At 42.7% G+C, this 18,468-nt stretch overlaps 1 protein-coding gene across 13 annotated transcripts in view; it reads right to left on the bottom strand.

Annotated features, from left to right (window-relative positions):
• Nucleotides 1-757: 757 nt before the first annotated feature.
• The window catches only part of PAX2 (paired box 2), a 90,545-nt gene continuing 72,834 nt past the window's right edge, over nt 758-18,468 (bottom strand). For 4 of the 13 annotated variants that reach the window (XM_050305727.1, XM_050305728.1, XM_050305725.1 and 1 more), the window contains 4 exons: nt 17,678-17,887; nt 13,841-13,942; nt 7,850-7,936; nt 758-5,962 (listed from right to left, as the gene is read on the bottom strand). In XM_050305727.1, the coding sequence (XP_050161684.1) occupies nt 5,841-5,962; nt 7,850-7,936; nt 13,841-13,942; nt 17,678-17,887 (521 nt within the window). In that variant the 3' untranslated portion in view covers nt 758-5,840. Of the gene's footprint in view, nt 5,982-7,849; nt 7,937-13,840; nt 13,943-17,677; nt 17,888-18,468 lie in introns of those variants that run through there. The other 9 variants (XM_050305734.1, XM_050305736.1, XM_050305735.1 and 6 more) reach the window with 4 other exon arrangements.

Raw genomic sequence — 18,468 nt, 5'->3', positions numbered from 1 at the left:
TGTTAGGTGATTGATGAATAGCTTGGAGAATGGGTTATTAATGACTTGCATTTGGTTTTGCACCCCAGTTAACCAAGACAGAGATTAAGAGAGAGCAAGCTATAATAAAACATCAGGCTACCAGAATTCCTCTTGTGAAACTAAAATCAGGATAGCAGAGAAGTGGGAGTAAGACCTGAGAGCTGTCAGCCACCCTCTCTTTACTGAGACCTCTCACACAGCCCCTTCAGTGCTCTGATGGAGCATCAGGGATGATTTGGGAAGATTTTAAATCCTCCTGGAGGCACACTGGGCAGGTGTTGCTCATCTTCAGTTGGGGCTAGGGGGAAACAGGCATAAAGGGGAAGGAGATTCTGGGGTTTACCCCACATCTTTCTGATGTTGTGGCATTTTGATTTTTTTGATTTTTTGAACTATCTGGGAACACCTGATGTGTTATGGATCACTGGGAGTCAATTGAGTGAGATCAACAGAAGAGGGAGTCCTGCTGGTAGCGAATAGGAGCGTTTGGGGGCTGGTGGGGATTCAGAGGGTGGATTGTGCTATGGGGTGTTTCAAGTTTTGCAGTGCCTTCCATCACTCAGCGTGGTGGTTGTTAGCAATCATGGTGTTGTTTACATAGTGCCCCAAGGGCGTGAGGTGCAACAAATGTAACATCCCAGAGACTTCGAGGGGAATCTACTGGAGAGTGAAGTGCTGAGGAGGCAGAGAGAGAGAGTAGGAGAGGGAACGAGAAACAAGCCAGAAGCCACAAAAATGACATACAAAAAAAAAATTGCTTTTATTTCTCATGTGCACAAAAAGAGAAAAGAAAATGGTCAAACAGAACTGAAGTGATGAGGAAAAGCCAAGAGGGGCTGCAGCAGCCTAGAATGGATGTGACCCTGCACCTGGCACTGGCCCCCTCCCCTCCACGGTCTCATGTCTAGCTTACTCTGGAGATCATCAGCAGAGCTGCTCTATGGTTAGATTTGTCATCAGTTCTGTAATTGTCAGTTTGGTCCCTCCTTCCTGCTTTGCAAGTCTGCCACTGTCCTGGGCCCAGTCAAGAAAGCACACTGCGGTATTTGTGGGTCCCTCAGAAGCCCTCACTCTGTCAGTGCCAAAGGGGGCAGCTCAGCTATGATTCTTATTTCTTTTTCCAGAGGGGTGCTTTTCCTTAGGGACAAAAGGGTGGTTTTCTTCCAACAGTTCAGCAAACTAAAAATTCCTTTAGGAAAACGTTAATATGCATATATAATTATATACTCAAGAGAAGAAAGAGATGCAGGGCTTTTTGTTTTCCTTTTCTTGTTTGTTTAACGTCCTCACATTCATGTTGTGCTTAATTCTGAAGTTGTACTCTGAGGTTGATTCATTGCTACTGATGGGTCAGAAAGCATGCAAACTTCTGTTTCCACAGCAGGGCTCATTGCCACCAACCCTCCCCAGCAGATTTACAGGCCACAGCAGTGTTAGCTTTAATGCATCCACCTCATGCAACCCCTTCCTGTGTCTTGCCCCACATCCTGTTGGGCCAAAAGGACACGAGAGCTTCAGAGAACAGGATCAAAAGTGCTGCCAGTTTTAAATGCCATGGTCCCTGTTGCCAAGCATGGCATTTGAGAACTCAGGAGATTCTTCCCCCATGATCAAGTGGAGACAGAAGGACATCCAGTCTCACATTTCTGCTTGGTCCATTAGATAAAGCAAACATAACAGCAAAACTAAGAATGATAGGAGAACAAAGAAGTGAAGGGAGAGCTAAGAAGAAAAATAAAGAAACAAAGGATGATTTGTGAGAAAAAGGAAAAGAGAGAAATGTAATGGAAAGATTAATTATTATTCGCAATAATACTTAACAGTTTGATAGAATTTTCTACCCAGAATCTCAGAGCACTGAGGCAGTGCTAATTGATTCAGCTGCGCAATCCCCCTGTGAACTAGAAACTATTGTTATTCCCATTTTACAGAGGGTTGGAACTCAGGTAGAGGGGGAAATTGGATTTGACAAAGGTTTTCTAGAGTTATAGAGAGAACTGGGGAGTTTGAAGTCCCAGTTACCTTCTCCCATATCGATAATGCTGTTCCCTCCCTGGATAGAAAAGTGCATTGGGAATGAGAAATAATAAAAGAGAGATACAAATTGAAAGGAAAGAGGGTGTAAGAAAGAAATGTGGGAACTGTAAGAGACAGCAGAATCAAGGAGAGCTTTGAGTCAGACTTCACTGGATTTTGCATAATGATTTCTTCCTCCAATCTTTTTTCATTTTTTTTCCTGTAAATTTTTTTAAAGGAAAATAAAAATAAAAGAAAACAATTTCCACCTATAAAAAAGCAACTGTTGGCCTGTTGGGGAAAGGGTACTTCCAAGGTTTGGCTGTTCCCTCAGGTTCTGAATTTGTGCTGTGCTTTATTGAACACATTGTTTTGTTTTCAGTGAGCACAACGAGATTTGCACAGTACACACAGCGTGTTCCTTATCTACAGGATGAGACGAGGCTGTTTTAATAACTACCATGATGAAGATGGAGATGAACTTATATACAAGAGGAATTGCCTTCACATTACACACATTATCTTCCTACAAAGCAGCAATTGTTTTTTGCAAATAACATAATATTAAATAATTGGTAGAATTTTTGCGTTTCCTGCATAGTCCAGTCTAATGGAATCTATATGAATATTGATGGTTTTCTTCTGCATAATATCACCACATAAATCCCCACGTCAGCTACTAGACTTGGGCTATAATACTGCTTTACAATGCATCCACCGACTGTAAATCAAAACAACCAACACAAGAAACTCTTTGGCAAATGTAATTCAGTACATTCGCATGAGGGTCTACAGATGGTGGTGGAAGAGGATTAGACTGCCCAGTTTTTTTGCATAATTCTGCTTTCCTTTTAATTTTCCAAGTCAAACTACATGCTGTACTTACGAACTTTCCAGACCAATCCAATGCCTGGTGGAAATCCTCTTTCATCAGTGGAGTTAAACCAACAACCGATTTGGCCCTCCAAGGGTCAAATCAAGCCAGCCATGAGTGAGCCAACTAAATCCTGCTTTCAGACCCTAGCTCATGTCTCAAGTTTAGCAAAACACCGTTATAAAAATAAGCATTTCTGAGCTGCTAGCTTTTCTCAAGCTGGCCCCTGGGCTGCAGGTGGCCAAGTGGGAGGTGTGACAGTCTCTTTTCTTTAGTCTCCTCAGGACCATCTCCTTATTGGTCCTGGGATTTACTGCCTCTGCCCTGACCACCTGCTGAGTGAATCTGGGTGGTGCACAAATAGAGCAAAGTTTGCACTGAGAGACTAAAAATGAGACGTTACTAACAGGGTTCAGCATCTCTTTGATGTCTGTGAAGGAAAACAGAAGGAGTGGTGAAAAGCATATTTTTAGAAATTGCACAGAATTTTCTTCTCTCATAGAATAAGATGGGATAACAGGCGAAATTCTGGTCTCGGTGATAGTGTAATAACTCTGCTATTTGCAGCAGGTTACTCAGAGGTAAGATGTGCAGAATGACACTTTTAACAGATCAGGAGTAACCTCTTTGATTTTATTCTGCATAGGAACAGATTTTAGCTCTATATCTTCTCTGTAAACATCCCCCCAAACACCCTTATCATTTGGGCACCCCATTAAAGAAGACACGGACCTATAATCAGCTAAATCCATGCAAAGGCTAAAAGAGTGAGGTGAAAGGGGCCTTTGGGATCAACACAGCTGTTTACTGATGGTGGATTTCATACGTACAGGTTAAACTTGGAGACAGAATAGAGTCCACTACCACATCTCCTCAGAGGTTTTGAACTTTGGATTTTATACATGATGTTGGCTGTACAGATTGCTCCACTGTTCATTTCTGTGCCCTTTGGGGGTTTTATTCTCAATCCTGTCTTTGTCCATGGACAGTAGCCCATGAGTTTTATCTGAAACCTCTCTAAAACAACAAGGATCTACTTTGGCAGACTTGATGCCCTGGGGGCAGGCTATAGCTGCCTTCATGTTTTCTTTGAGTAATTTTTTAGGAAGTGTCAGTGCAAGGAACAGTTTATGAGTTTGCTGACAATACAGAAGTAATAAGCATTTCTATTGACAGTTAGCCTTTTGCAGAACAGTGTTTGTCAGTCACTTGGGAACCAAAAAGAGCAGAGAATCCCTAGAGAATCATCAGGTGAGCATTTGGGATAAGGGGTAAATATTAGGGTGCACAATATAGGATTGAACATGAAAAGATGGGGCTGTATGTTGGGACTGGCTGGTAGGATGCAGGCATATGGATTTGAATGGGGGCCTATAAATTAGTAGGTGTATGAGCAGATGGACTGGGAATCGAAGGGGGGCCCATATAGCAGGGCTGTAGTGATTAGGAAATTAGGTGTTGGGCACAGATAATGAGGCTGTTGTCACCGGCAGCAGAGAATGGGTATTGGGCATATATCTAAAATTGCAAAAGTTGGGATGTGGGTGAACTGAAGTTGTCATGGGTAGAGGTTAAGGTAAAAGGACTGAAGGCTAAGGGCTAGGGAACCAAGCAATAATCCCAGACAATCCTGAATTTGTCCATCTCAGTCTCAGCTGTCCAGAGGGCAATCAGATGGGCCCACTTGAAGCCCCACACTTTCCACCACACAGCGCAGTTAGAGCGCAGCTGGGCTTGTTTTCTTTGTTTGCCAACCAGTGACATGGAAAACGTTTGTTGACTCAGAGTGCTTTTTTGTCGACTGATGTGTTTGGTAACTTTGTCAGATGTGACTTGTCCACACTGCTCCCCAGAGACAGGATTTGGGGAAGGGGGAGGAGGAGGAGGCGACCGGGTGGAGCTGGCATCCAATCCTCTCCAATACCACCATCCCATTGTAGTGCAAAACAGAAAGGAAACAAAACCCTAGAGTGAAAGAGGAGCATCAAACGTCAGAGGAACTTGTCTGCCATTCAGGTGGTGGGGAGGGATGGGACTTGGAGTTTTATTTTTGTAGGGTTTTTTAATTATTATTTTGGTTTTTTTGTTGGTTTTGTTCACTTGGGTTTTTTAGAAAATTGGGGATTTTTTTTTGTTCTTTTTTACAGACCTTCATGACAAAGCATAAAAACACAGTTATATTTATATATCTATTTATATATTTCTTCATTTCGTCGGTTTGTTTGTAAATGTTGCTCCATCCTCCTGTCTGAGCTGATTGTGTGTCACAGAAATTGTGGGTGTATGTGTGAGGTTCCTCCCAATTCTGGCCTGCAAAGTCACCACCCGTGAGGTGCAGCCAGCTCTGGGGGAATCCATGCTGGAGAGTGGGGATGAGGTGCACAGAGAACCCCTCATGGGGTGCAGATCATTACTTGGTCCTTTCTTCATTGCCAGATGGGCCAGGGCTCTGTACTGCCATCTCTGCTCTAGCCAGACTGTTCCCTCTGTCCTGGGAACAGGGTGACCATCACAGGTTACACACATCAAGAGTCCACCACAGAAGAGTATATCTTTGGGGAACAGTGTTTCATGAGCGGCATTCTCCCCCGTTTCCCTGGCCCTTACCGCTCCCAGAAAGGGGTCCCGTAAGGCAATGGTTGCCAGCTGCATTGCTTCCCAGTCCCCCTGGAGTTCTGGAAGCCAAGTGGACTTCGTGTGGCTGAGCTTTACCCAGGGGCATTGGAGGGCTCCCGCAGGAGAAGCCACTTGGCCGCAGGCTGTTCCCGGCGTGGGGGAGCGGTCGGGGCGGAGGGCAGGGGGAGGGAGGGGGTCTCAGTCTCATGTGGTGAGCGCTTGGTCCGGCGCCTTCGTGGCGAAGAGGAAGGAACTGGACTGTGGGGAGGAACGGAGAAGGTCTCTTCACCCTTCCCAGGGATGAGGGAGGTGATCAGACAGGTACAATGTGGAGGCCTAAGCTGTCGCCCTGCAGTTTCATGTGGTTTCCATGGTAACTAGTGGCGGTCATAGGCAGCGGCAGCAGTGGGAGGTGCGGAGCCCCGGGATGTGGCACTATAATAATAAGGGGAACCTGAAAGTTAACACAGGAGAAGAATGGACTGGTTGAAAGGACAAACAGTAAACAAAAAAAACCAAACCAAAACAAAACACACAAACAATCAAACTAAGAAAAGAAATACAGGAGAACAGAAAAGAAAAGGAGAGGTAGGAAGAAAGAAAAACAAAAGAAACCAAAAGAACAGATTTGGGGACTGAGCTTCTAATGGGGTTAGGGAAAGGCAATCAGTTGAAGCCAGCTGAGGGCTGCATTTCAGTGCATTTCCCTCTGTGGGAAGGAGATCCTTTTGCTTCTTCTGACCATCAGTAACTTAGCCCATGAACTTTTGTGCTAGTTTGGGCTGAGGTAGGGTTAGTTTTATTCACGGTGGCTGGTATGGGGCTGTGCTTTGGATTTGTGCCGAATGCAGGGTTGATAATAGAGATGTTTTTGTTATTGCTGAGCAGGGCTTACACAGAGCCACGGCCTTTTTTTCTTCTCGTCCTGCCAAGGTGGCGAGGAACCTAGGGGTGTGTGGGAGGCCGAGAGGAGCTGGAACAGATGGCCCAAACTTGCCAAAGGAATATTCCCTCTAGGGCATCATGCTTGGTATTTAAAGAAGGAAGAACTGAGGACATTTGTAGTGATGGCATTTGTCTTCTCAACCATTACAGGCCCTGCGCTCCTGGAGATGGGTGAACACTTGCCTGCCTATGGGAAGCAGTGAATTAATTCCTTGTTTTGCTTTACTTGCATGTGTGGCTTTTGCTTTCCCTATTAAACTGTCTTTATCTCAACCCACAGCTTTTCTAGCTTTTATCTTTCTGATTCTCTCCGTGATCCTGTTGGTGTGGGAATGAACGAGTGGCTGCATGGGGCTTGGCTAATGCCTGGGGTTAAACCACAACAACATTGCAGCATAAATATGTCACACCTGATCTGTAGCCACAAGGAAAGTGTCAGGGCCAGATGTTCTGAGCATACGTGACAAAGTATAACAGGTCACTCTTATAACCAGGGGCGGAGAAATGAAACAAAATTAGTGTTTTACTGCTTGGGATTTGGGTCACACTTGGCATGAAATTTCTCTAGGTGGTTATCGAATGTGTGTTAAATAGTGATTGATTATTAAGATCACATTTACTGAGGTTTAACAGTACTGGAATAAAATGTGCATCTATTATCCAGTTGTTAAACCTCAGTAAATATGTAGGTAATAATCACAACTGATTTATTTTACATATAATAAATCTCATCCTATTCCCTTGCAAAGAGGCATTGTATTAGAAGATAAAGTCTCATAGGAGATTTTTTCCCCTCTGAAAAAAACCTGATTATTTCTGGGCATATTAGCCACTGGAGATGGATATATATCCCTGCAAGGCAACTCTGCTGGCTATTGTAAACCTAATGATGCAGCCTGTCTCCCAGTCTGGACACTGTTCTAACTGGTCCAGTTGGAAGAACTTCTATGGAATTTATAGATCCCTAGGAATTGACTCTGGATTTAGCTTGGGAGAGGAGTGAAACGTCATCTGGATTTTTAATAAGGCCTTGAAAGGATGCTGATTATAGCCTGAGAGAGTAAGAGAATCTGAATTTAATTTCTGATACAATCTGTAATTGTGGATGCAGCTCACAGAGAAGCCAGAGCCGAACTTGAGTTCTGAACTGTCTCATGAAAGAGGAATTGGCTTCAGAACTGATACAAAACATTCATGAAGTATATACCCGCTTCAACACTGGACTGAGAGTGAGGGGAAAAGCCTCTCACCTGCCCAAATACTTCAAAACCCTCTTCAGAAACAAACAAACAAACAAAAACGCAAAACCAAAGAAAACGAATAGACAAACAGAAGGAGCGCGAGGCTGGGGGTGTGCTGTGGGAAACAGGTACTCACTTAGTAACGCAGGGTTGCTGAACCGCCAGGCCTCGTTGTAGGTCGTGTACTGAGGGTGGCTGTAGGGGTTCCCTGAGAACTCGCTCCCTGGAAGAAACCAAGAAAGGTGTGAAATACAATTAGGAATGAAGATTTATGTCTGCTATTCCAGCAAGCCATTGTTGATGCTGAATCCGTATGCCAGCAGGAAAACTAGTGTATGTAGCTTCCTTGCCCTTCAGGACCCTGCAGTGCTTGTCAAGTGCAAAGTTCCTTACACATGACATTAAAAATCATAAGATTGACCTCTTCTTAATCAAGAAATTAGTTTAAAATAATGAAATTCAGTAATAAAAAGAAATAATTAAAGTGGTATATTTTTTGTTTCCATATTTTTCATTGCCTTCTGACTTCAAATCTCAAGTTGCAGTAGGATTGCATACGCAAGATTTTTCTGCACTTAACTATCAGCTTTCTTATAAATAAAATCCAAGATTCTCCAGTAGTGTCAAGACCCCAGGTATGGGAGCTTGATGGGACAAGCTCTCAATAAACTCATTGGAATTAGCAATGCTGTTTATGTATTGCTAAGTTTTGTTTGTAGGGTACTAAGGGTGATGGCATATTTGCAGAGAAGAGTATCATTCCTCTTTGGAAATGTTCTGAGTAGGCTGGACTTTAATATAAAATAAAATGGAAAAACACATGAATCACTTTCTTACTCTGCATGATGGTATTAGTCAGAAAAGTGATTCATACATGATTAACCCCACTTTTATTCTTAATGAGTTACAGAAAAAACTTGCTGCATTCCAGCTCCAGAAAATAGTTTTCTAATGATTAGTGCTTTAGGTACTGTCTTGAATCTGAAAGACAAGCTGTGCTGTGGCTCCACTTTTCACATTTAATAAAATGGGCCCAAACCAAAATACTTGCAAACTTTGTATCTAGTAAGACTCTGACCCAAGATCTGAATGTCTTTAATATTCTTTACTTTGAAGTCTTCAGTTTTATTGTGCAGAAGGGACTGAGTCTCCCTGTTTAATAGAAGGCCAAGAAGGTGTGGCGCTGCATTCAAAATAAATAAATCTCCCCAAACTTAAACATGTATCATTCTGTTAAGGAAAAACATTACATTATCTGATCATAACCCCAATTTAATGCAGTACCAATAGACTGGGGACAATTAATGCCATCAAAAAAGGCATTATGCACTTAAAGGACAGTGGAAGAACAGTGTGGCTATTAGCTTCTGGTGTGCCCCAAGGCAGGGGTGGAATTGTTACAGCAGAAGTGTTTGAAAAACACCTGGCAGTCCCTGCTAGATACCATGAAACAGAAAAAGAAGGCAGTGCAAGATGCGGTGGATGCCTGTGATACAATTACCAAAGAATGTCAATTAATTATACTGTAATCTCTGCAAATCTCCCCTCACTGGAGTGTTAAAGCCAAAATCACAGATTCTCAGATGGTGGTAATGAAGTCTGTTGAAATCAGGGGATTTACACTGCTTTAAACTTGAGGAGAATCTTTCCAGCCAGGTTTAAAAGTAACTCAGGGTAATAACGAAAGTAATCAGTGCAAAAATGAGTATGCATCAAACCCCATCAACTTGCAAAGGTATTTTAGTCACAGTAATTTTTAGTTTACACATAAAACCTCATTTTGTGTGACAGATCTTGCTAACTACTGTTTTAATGATAATAACTCAGTATAATTCCGTAGCGAGAAACATCCTGCACTGAAAATCCTGACAACTAGCTGGGAAGGAATAGAAACCTGCTAAGATGACCAAGATGCAATGCACAGTTCAGATTCATCTCTACTGAATTATCTGTGGAATATACTAGAATGTGTTTGCCTCCCAGAGAAGAAGAATAACTATCCACATGAGAATTTCTGCTTTTGAAGTGCCTCATATAACATCACTTCACTGCATGGAGGGAAGTTGTTTTGATATTTCAAGACTTCTCTCTCACCATCTTCTGAGTTGACACCCTAAATTGTTTATAGTGTTCCTAAACACGGGTTAAGTACAGGAGAAAGAGTCACAGCTATGGAGCGCTGGGGAGGAGGGAGGGCAGCCACTGGAAACAGTGTTTATTGACGAGGAGTGAAAGCATGCATGCAGCAGGATAATGAGCTTTTGAGCTCAACTGTGACCAAGAGGAACTGAGCTATCGCCTTCCCCGATCACTAATGAAACAAGTGTAATTTCCTCATCAACATTGGATTCTGTTTAAAGACTCCCTGCCGCTGCCATCCCCAGCCCTCTGCAGGCTCCTCACTGCTCTGTGTAAACGGCAGTTCCTTCAGCCGATGCTCGCTTCACTAAAACAGTTGCTGAAACTTGATGACCTTTCTGGGTAGGAGGAAGAATTGAGGCAGAGATCAAAGGTGTTCTGTTACCTGTGCAGGAGACTTCTCTTAGATGCGTAGGTTAAGTGTAGCACAATACCCAAATCATCCTTCCTTGAGTGACTAACCCCTGCTTTTTCAAGTGTGTGCTCAGGACTGCTGGCTTTCTTCCATGTCTACAGCCAGGGACCTGAAGTCACGGGCAGGGGCAAATGCAGGATATGTATGTTATCAGGTCATCTGCATAAACCTCAGAGACATTTGCATGCACTGACCATGTTGCGTGGACGTACTGCTACAGGAGACAAGCCCTTCTGTAGACTATGCAAGTAGAAGTCTAGTGAAAGGTTGTCATGGGTAGAACATAGCAGCTTTAATTAGCACTGGTCAAACAATCTTCTCAGAAACAGTTTTCCACTGGAAAATGCTGTCTCATCGAAATGGAAATGTCTTGCATGAGCTTGTCAGCTTCAATGGAGTTTTGGAAAGAAAAGTTCTGAAATTATTGCAAATTGAAACAAAGTATTATGTTTCAACTTTCTTGTTCTATTTCATTTTGTCTTTCTCATCTCATTTAATTTCCTTTCAGTTCTTTTATTATTTTAATATGTCTTGACATCTAGAACATGTTGACATTACTGAAATGTTTTATCCTGATGTTTGCAAATTGAACTGTTTCAAGATTCTGTCTCCTTGTACCAATTCAGGATGAAAGCAAATATCAAAAAATCAGAATTTTGCGTGGATTAGAAATCTGGTTTCTGAATAGTTGTGTGTTTAGATCTGCACCTTTGTTTAGAGAAGACAGAGCCTCTTTCTCTTTTTCACTCATATCTGAATAGGTTTGTTTGCATGCCAATAGGTTTCTTAAAGATACTTCCTGAGTGGTCCTCTTGCTGGCTTCTTGTTTCCAGTGTACTTAGAGCACCGGCCCCTGATCCTTTATGGCCTGAGGGCATGTAAGAAACCACTGGCAATATTGTATTTGTTTTCTCTGTTCAAACCGGACTCTTAACAAAGGTTGCAAGCAAGCACAGAGGATGGATCTCATGAGGCCTATATTCTGTGCAATCTGTGCTCTGGGAATCTTTACTAGCAGTATTTCTTGGCATCTGTATTTAAATCTTGTTGGTTTAGTCTTCCAATACAGAAACGATGAGGCATGAAGTGAGCCTAGCAGGTGGCAGGTTCAGAACAAATATGGGAAATAGTTTTCACAAAATATGTAGTTAAGCTACACAACTTCTTACCGTAGGTTGCAGTAGATTTAAAAGCTTATATGGGTTCAGGAGACATTGTTTAAGTGTGTGGAGGGAAAACTGATAGAGGGTGCTTAATATGAAATAGAAATATACTAAGTCTGGCTTAGAAAGTATCTTAGCTGCAACTTGGAGGCTGGGAGATCTTTTGAGAAAGTACCAATACATGCTTGCTCTATTCTTAACACTTCCTCAGACTTTCCCTGATGGCCCCTGACACAGAGTAGTGGCTGCAGAGATCTGCAGTGTGACCCATTAAAACCAAGTCTTCTGTTTCTTCCCAGGAAGCCTCTTTATCTCCATCTTGTTGGCTTTGGTCACATTAGAAGACAGGAATAGAAGGGCTTCCTGACTGGGTCTGACCAGTGGGGTATGACTGAAACAGTCAGAACTTGATGCTCTGTTGAAAGATGCAGTAACTACTGCAGGGTGCCCAAGCAGGCCACTGGAAAAACTTCCTCTGATTGAATGTTGACATCAGATTTAATGTAAATATATCCATTTGACTGGAGGGGTTTTTTTTGTGTGGTTGTTTTGTGGTTGTTTTTTTTTTTTTTTTTTACTTTGAACTATGACAACTTTTTTTTTTTCCTGTATAATTCTGTTCCTTTTCTTTTTGGGAGTATTTCTGTGGTTTTTTGGGACACTGCTGTCTTATAGATAAGCAACCTCCACATCAAGGAGCTAAAATACCCTATTTTTGGATAAGTGATTAGTGGTCTTAAAATCTTTGTCCCAGTTTAGAAGTCAGTGTCATCCTTGTGGTGAGGACACTAAACTTACCTAGCAACCACTGAACAGTTGAGAACAGTTAGAAGTTGGGAAGAGCCTGGTTTTTTAGAAGTCTCTACTCAAAGAGCCAGTTAGTTTGGTATTATTAATAATTTCTGTACACCATGACCTCCTGTACATTTTGACCTTTAACTGATTTAAACATTGTCAACTGAATCTACCTACTGTTACGTGTTTATGGGAGTGTGGTGTGTTAATTGATGTATATTGTCTTAGTGCTTCTCTGATTCTGGAGCCAAACCATCTAGAAGGTTGTAGAAGGAGATGTCCTAAAATTTGCCACTGGAACATGTTGCCCAGAATACTTGTGGATGCCCCATTCCTGGAAGTGTTCAAGGCCCGGCAGGATGGGACTCTGTACAATCTGATCTAGTGAAATGTGTCCCTGCTCATGACAAGGGTTTTGGAACTAGATGATCTTAAAGGTGCCCTCCAACTCAAGCCACTCTGTGATTCTATGATTTGTCATTTAAAGAGTTTGACCTGAAAACATTTCCTATTAGTGACATTTTCACTATCCTCCCTGCAGTTTATGTTCATTCAGCTAGCTGTTCCAAGATCTGAATGAGGGTTAAGTTAGGCTTTCCACTCGTAAGCCCTGGCAAATCATATGGTAGTAATATAAGAACATTCTGTCCCCAACTTTCTGCTGCGTCGGTTCTGGACTCATCCCTTCAGAAGCAGAGGTTGAAGAATGGACTGTGTACCTGCTTCCTAATCATCACAACTCACAACGCCAGGCCATAACAAAAGCAGAAATCAGTGGCAGGTAAGTTCTGTATTCTGAGCTACCATGTCTGAGAAATGAAAATCCTGTCTCTTTGTTCATCTCCTGGGGACAACTATTATCAGAGGAGTGGGGAATAGAACCTGAGGTAAGAAACTCTTCAATTGCCCTAGAGTAAATGGTCCTCTCTTCTCCCTAAAGGGTGGGAGAATCCATATGCTGAGATAAGGTATTTCTCCAAAGGCATTGGGAAGCAAAGAAACAGTCTGCCTTTGGATGTAGGATTAGGTAGATAGTTTCTTGGACTGGAGGTACAATCTGACAAACAGAAGGTGGGTAAGTAGTTGGTTGTTAAAAGTGCATAACTGGCTTCTCCTGAAATGCTGTTAATCATTGCTGAGTTCTTAGCTAGTTTAGGCTATAGACAGTAGGTCTCCAAAAACTGCAGGTATTAAATTACCATTGATAATTTTCAGTTTGATACCATGGCTTTAGATAGAAGGTAAGTTGTTACCCTAAGTTAGTGGATAGGTGAATATCCTGAGCCATAAGCAGTGCATAATAACCTGCATAGGTCATTGGAAAATAATTATATTAGTTAATGAATACTAGGTTAATTAATTACCAATTAATTGCCACAGGTTATAGCTAGCTAGTTGCCCTTAGCAGCAGTGAATCAGTTACTAGGGGGAAAGAGATACATTACAAAAAGGGTTGTTAGGGACACTGGTTATAGGCACCTGATGATTTCTTTATGAAAAGAATAGCTCTTCATGTCAGCAAAGCAATAGCCAAGCCAGCTGTGAAGGCTCTTGCAGTGCTGGTATACTGTTCAAACATGTGTGCACCATTAGTGAGGTCTGGCAGCTGACTTACCAGGAACCATTCCTGCAAGAGTTGAGGTTGGGTAGCTGCCTTGTCCAGTTGGGGGAACGTGGGGTGGGTAGCCAGGCAAGGTGGTGCTTGCCATATCACGACCTGGAAGGGGAAAGAATCAGGACAGGTGATCACTAAAGGTAAGATCTTTCAATATTGATTTGATATCACCTTCTGTCCCACTGTCACATGACTAGCAGCTTGATAGGCAACTACTGTGCAGCCCTCTCTTACATAAGTGCTGTCCATCCATTGAAAATTCTGGTTGAAGATTGTGGCACTTTTGATCTCACACTGTAAGGGAGGATGTTAAAACTTAGCTTTGTGAGGTTCAAATGAATTTGTTTTGTTTCATTGTACATTTTGGATCTGTTTTAACTAAATCAAAATGGCCCTGATCTGCACAGAGAATGGCAGCATATTCATTGCCAAAGTAGCTGAGGTCATGTCTATATGCAATGGATGCAGTTCCAGAACCGTGGTGATGTTGCTTTAGGGCATGATCAATGTTCAAGGCACTGGAAAGTGATCCAAGAGTTTCCTGTGCCCGTCTCTCTTCTCACCTTTGTCATTAACCTGCTGATGGTTTCAGGCAAGTCACTTCACCTCTCTGTGCTTCTTTTTATGCTGCAAACTCTTTGGTGCAAGGCCACACTTTTAGTACATTTGCACAGTGCTTAGCATGAGACCAATACTGGTTGGACTCCTTCCAAGTGCTGGTGTACTGTATATAGTAATAGGATCATGCAAATTAGTTTGAGTCTCACTTCATTTTTATCGCAGGTGCAAGTTTTTATTTGTAATACTTAAAGTTGTAATATCTTTTCACCATCAAAGAAGTAGAGAGGGGTGTGGACTGGGTGTTTGATTTAGTTTATTTTTCATCTCTTAGGAAGTGCAGCTGGGGGCTTCTTGGTTGATGCCAGAGGCATTTCCTCATTTGGACTGGTTAGCCTGAAAATGGGCCAGCCAGAAGGGCATTTGCTGTTAGTGCTTATTGCATTTAAATGAACTAAAATAATCTCAGAAGCTGCTGGGAGTTTCAAGCCAAAACAAAACAAAACAAAAAACCCCAAACCAAAATAAAAAAAAAAGCACTAAATAAATTAAGATAATCTTTCCCCCACAGCTGCTGAGAGATTTACAGCTCAACCTCCAACACTGCCTACTGAGATGTCAGCCTGTTCCAGGCATCCAGAGCCTTTCACATTTCCTGGGTGAACTGTAGCTCACCAGGAAGTTTGTGCCATTTGCTGTTCTTTGTTAAATTTTATCTCTCCTGTCTGTTCTAACTGGAGGGCAGGAGTCTGATTTGCCTTTGGAAGTGACAGGTTAAGTGTAGCCCATTAACAATACTGGAGTCACTGGAACTGTGCTGGGATACACCAAGGAAAGAAGAAGAAGAGTTGGTTTAGCTCTACTGGCAGCAGATAACTGATAACTGATAACTGATAAAGCAGGCCCTGGAACAAGCATGAACCTTGGCTGGGGAATCAGAGATAAAAAACAGTTATGAGGCAAAGTAAGAACTGAGAAGCGTGGAGCTTAACTTGAAGGGAGGAAGTTTCTCTGGCATGAGGTAGGTTAAACCAGTGTCATTGCTTCCATAGGTCTTGACTAAAGATTACTGAGGTGATTTACTCAAGAAGATAGAAATGCAAGTTTATTCTTTCTCCCTGAAGAGGTACCTGATCAGTGGCTGTTCTCCCTAGCTCACCTCCTCTTAGATAGTGGCACAGAACTCCCAGGCAATGGCTGAGCCATTTTCCAGCCACTCCCCGATATCGATAAAAATAAATATGTAATGTCTCAGGGATTTATATTCTACACTCTTTTACTCATTTATCACCATCATTCCTTTAGTGATTTGTAGCTCTGTGTTAAGCTGTATGAATAACGCCTACTAGATGTAGTTATTTTTTTTCTTACATTCTTTTAAGGCAAGAAATTTTTATGCTTAAAATTCTTGTTCTTTTAGTTTCATTTATTGACTAGCCTGAGATACAACAACAGGTGATGAGTGAGAAAGCAGTGTCACTGAAAAGTTAAAGATAACATTATGTAGCAGCAGGCAAAATTAATTCATTTTGACACTTCCATTCAGCTGGGAACACATATACACTCACTCGGCTACTTGATGTATGCACATATGCCCCTGTGTTTTTATTCAGACACGAGTGCAAGAGGCTGATGTTCAAATCTGAGCATGGAAAATTTGCTGGGAAGTGATCATCTGTCAAAATCCCAGTCTTGAAAAAGAAGATAACAAACAAGTACTGTATCAGCAACATCACTAGGAGTCCCACAAAGAGGCTCTTAAAATGCTGTTATATATAAGCAGGCCCCTTCCATTACCTCCTCTCATTACAAACAGGTAGACAGGATTATTAAATGCTTGTACTCCAAGGCTACGTCAAAGCTAGCTCATAACATGCTTCCAACTCCAACGAGTATCCCTCCTCCAAGAGCCTTCTGAGTGAGAAACAGCATCTGAATCACTGTGACATTGTTTGAGCTTTTGAACACTTTGCCCCATGTCTAATTCCCTATGAAGGTCCTAAGGCAGGTCCCTCTCCTGAAACACAGTGCCTTCTATGCTAGAGGATGGTCATGACAGCATCCCCAAAGATCAGTATTGTTGGAGAGAGTCTGTCAGGAGACTTCTTGGCTTAGGAAATGCTCAGAGCTCAGGGGCTTTTACTGGTTGCAGTAAGGTTGGACCAAGTTGATGTTATAAACACAAATCTTCTGTGATGTTACTTTCTGTTTTCCTACATGGAGGTTTAGAAATGGAAATCTCACATGACAATAGAAAGGAAAGGTGTTAGGTCAAAAGAGAAAAATAATAAAGGAACACGAAGGAGGCAGAGGTAAGATATGTTTCTTGACTATTTAGGAACTGTGGTCTGCACTAAGACTCGTCTGTACTGTAAAAGCCCAGATTACATCCTTTGAAAAGTGGTCAGTGGTCACCTAAGATAATACTACCTATTTCATCCAAGTCACCCTTGAACTTCTACAGCAATGTTCTTTCAGTCATCTTGTCAGGAGTTTCCCTTAGTACCTACCTGAAACTTGTCCTTCCTGCCCATCCTCCCCTGCCTGCCTGCTGCTCATAAGTGTTGCCATCTTCTGCAAACTATTTCTTCATTTCTACTCTTACCTTAAAGGCCACCTACGTCAGGTCTGTATTTTTTGGCTATAAAACATTACAGTCTCTCACACACCCTTCCTTCTCTTGACATTCATACGTGATGCTGGGTTTCTTAACTACTTGGTCTGCTGTGTGAAGGCACCAGCTCACACTAACACTCCCAAAGCAGATGACTCAAATACTGCCCACAGCATAGCTGTGGCAGTGCTCACCAACTGCCTATATGTTTATCTGACTTAGTAGCTACAACCCGTGCTGAACAACCCAGGCAGGTCTAGAGCTGGCTAGGATCTTCAAGCTGCTATCTCTGTTAGGCTAGCACACATAACCTTTGCTGGGCCTACAGTACTCAAGGACATTATGGCTATTGAGGAAACACAGGATTATGCTGTACAACTGCTACTATACTAAGTCCCAGACCCATCCAACCAGGACACCCAGTCGCTTCTAGGTAGTTACAGCTTCTTTTCCTATTTCATTCTAAAAAAGGAAGAACAGGAATGAAATCTTACTGTGAGTTCATGGAGCTAAGAACATATGCTGCATAGGCAGACCTGGAACGTGGTTGCTCTGGTTCCCACTTGCACTCAAAGAGCTTGCAGCATTTACTGGCCTCCCCGTCAGACGAAACTGAACCCCTTGCCTACAGCATCCCCACTCAGTTTGTGGCCAAGGCCAGTTACCTGCTATCAGAGGCTGGCTGCTGGACTGCCCAAAGTGGGCACCATGATGAAGGAAGGCACTGTAGCAGGGCGTGGACGCATCGTCTGAAAGGGCCATGTGGAAGGGCTGAAGATCAGCCTGCCCAGAGCCGACCGGCGTGGTGGGGGTGAAAGGGGTGAGAGAGGCTCCATGAGGCTCTTGCTTTATACTGAGGGGAGAGGAGAGGTTTTCTGTGGTAGGGTAAGGGATGGACACAGACAGACAAAGGGAACAGGGGAAGGAAGAGGAGGGTGGGGAAGGGAGGAGAGGAAGAACAAAATGGGTAAATGAAAATGGAGTGGTTAAAATCTACAGGGAAATTAATTTTAAAACAAAAACAAAAATAAAAAGGTTAGGAGTAGATCAGAGGAGCCAGTGCTGAGACAACAGTAGTAAATGCACCTGGGGGCTAGGCTTGGACTGCAGGGATGCCTCTGCAGGGGCAGCAGGAGATGAGGGGAATGGAGTGCCGTGGCAGACGGGAGGGATGGGATGCAGGAAAAGGAGAGGTGAGGGAGGGAACATGCAGGAGGACAGGAAGAAGCATAGGGTTGGGAAGAAGAATGCTCTGAAGCTTTTGTGCTCCCTTTCCTGTTGCTTTCTCTTGCTGGCTGAGGGCGCATGAAGATGCTATACTTACACAGTTTGGCTCAAGGAATTATACCATTTTTCTCTTCAGACTCAAGGTAACCTTCCCCAGGAGAGCAGTGCTGCTATGAGTACCTATTAAACAGGTTGCTGAGTGTAATTGTCAAAGCTTCTCAAGCCAAAT

This window comes from Myiozetetes cayanensis, unplaced genomic scaffold (assembly GCF_022539395.1).
Source record: "Myiozetetes cayanensis isolate MyiCay16 unplaced genomic scaffold, myiCay2020 scf10, whole genome shotgun sequence".
In the NCBI taxonomy this organism is placed as follows: Eukaryota; Metazoa; Chordata; class Aves; order Passeriformes; family Tyrannidae; genus Myiozetetes; species Myiozetetes cayanensis.
The sequence above is the reverse complement of the archived record's forward strand: the minus strand, read 5'-3'. Positions and strand labels throughout refer to the sequence as shown.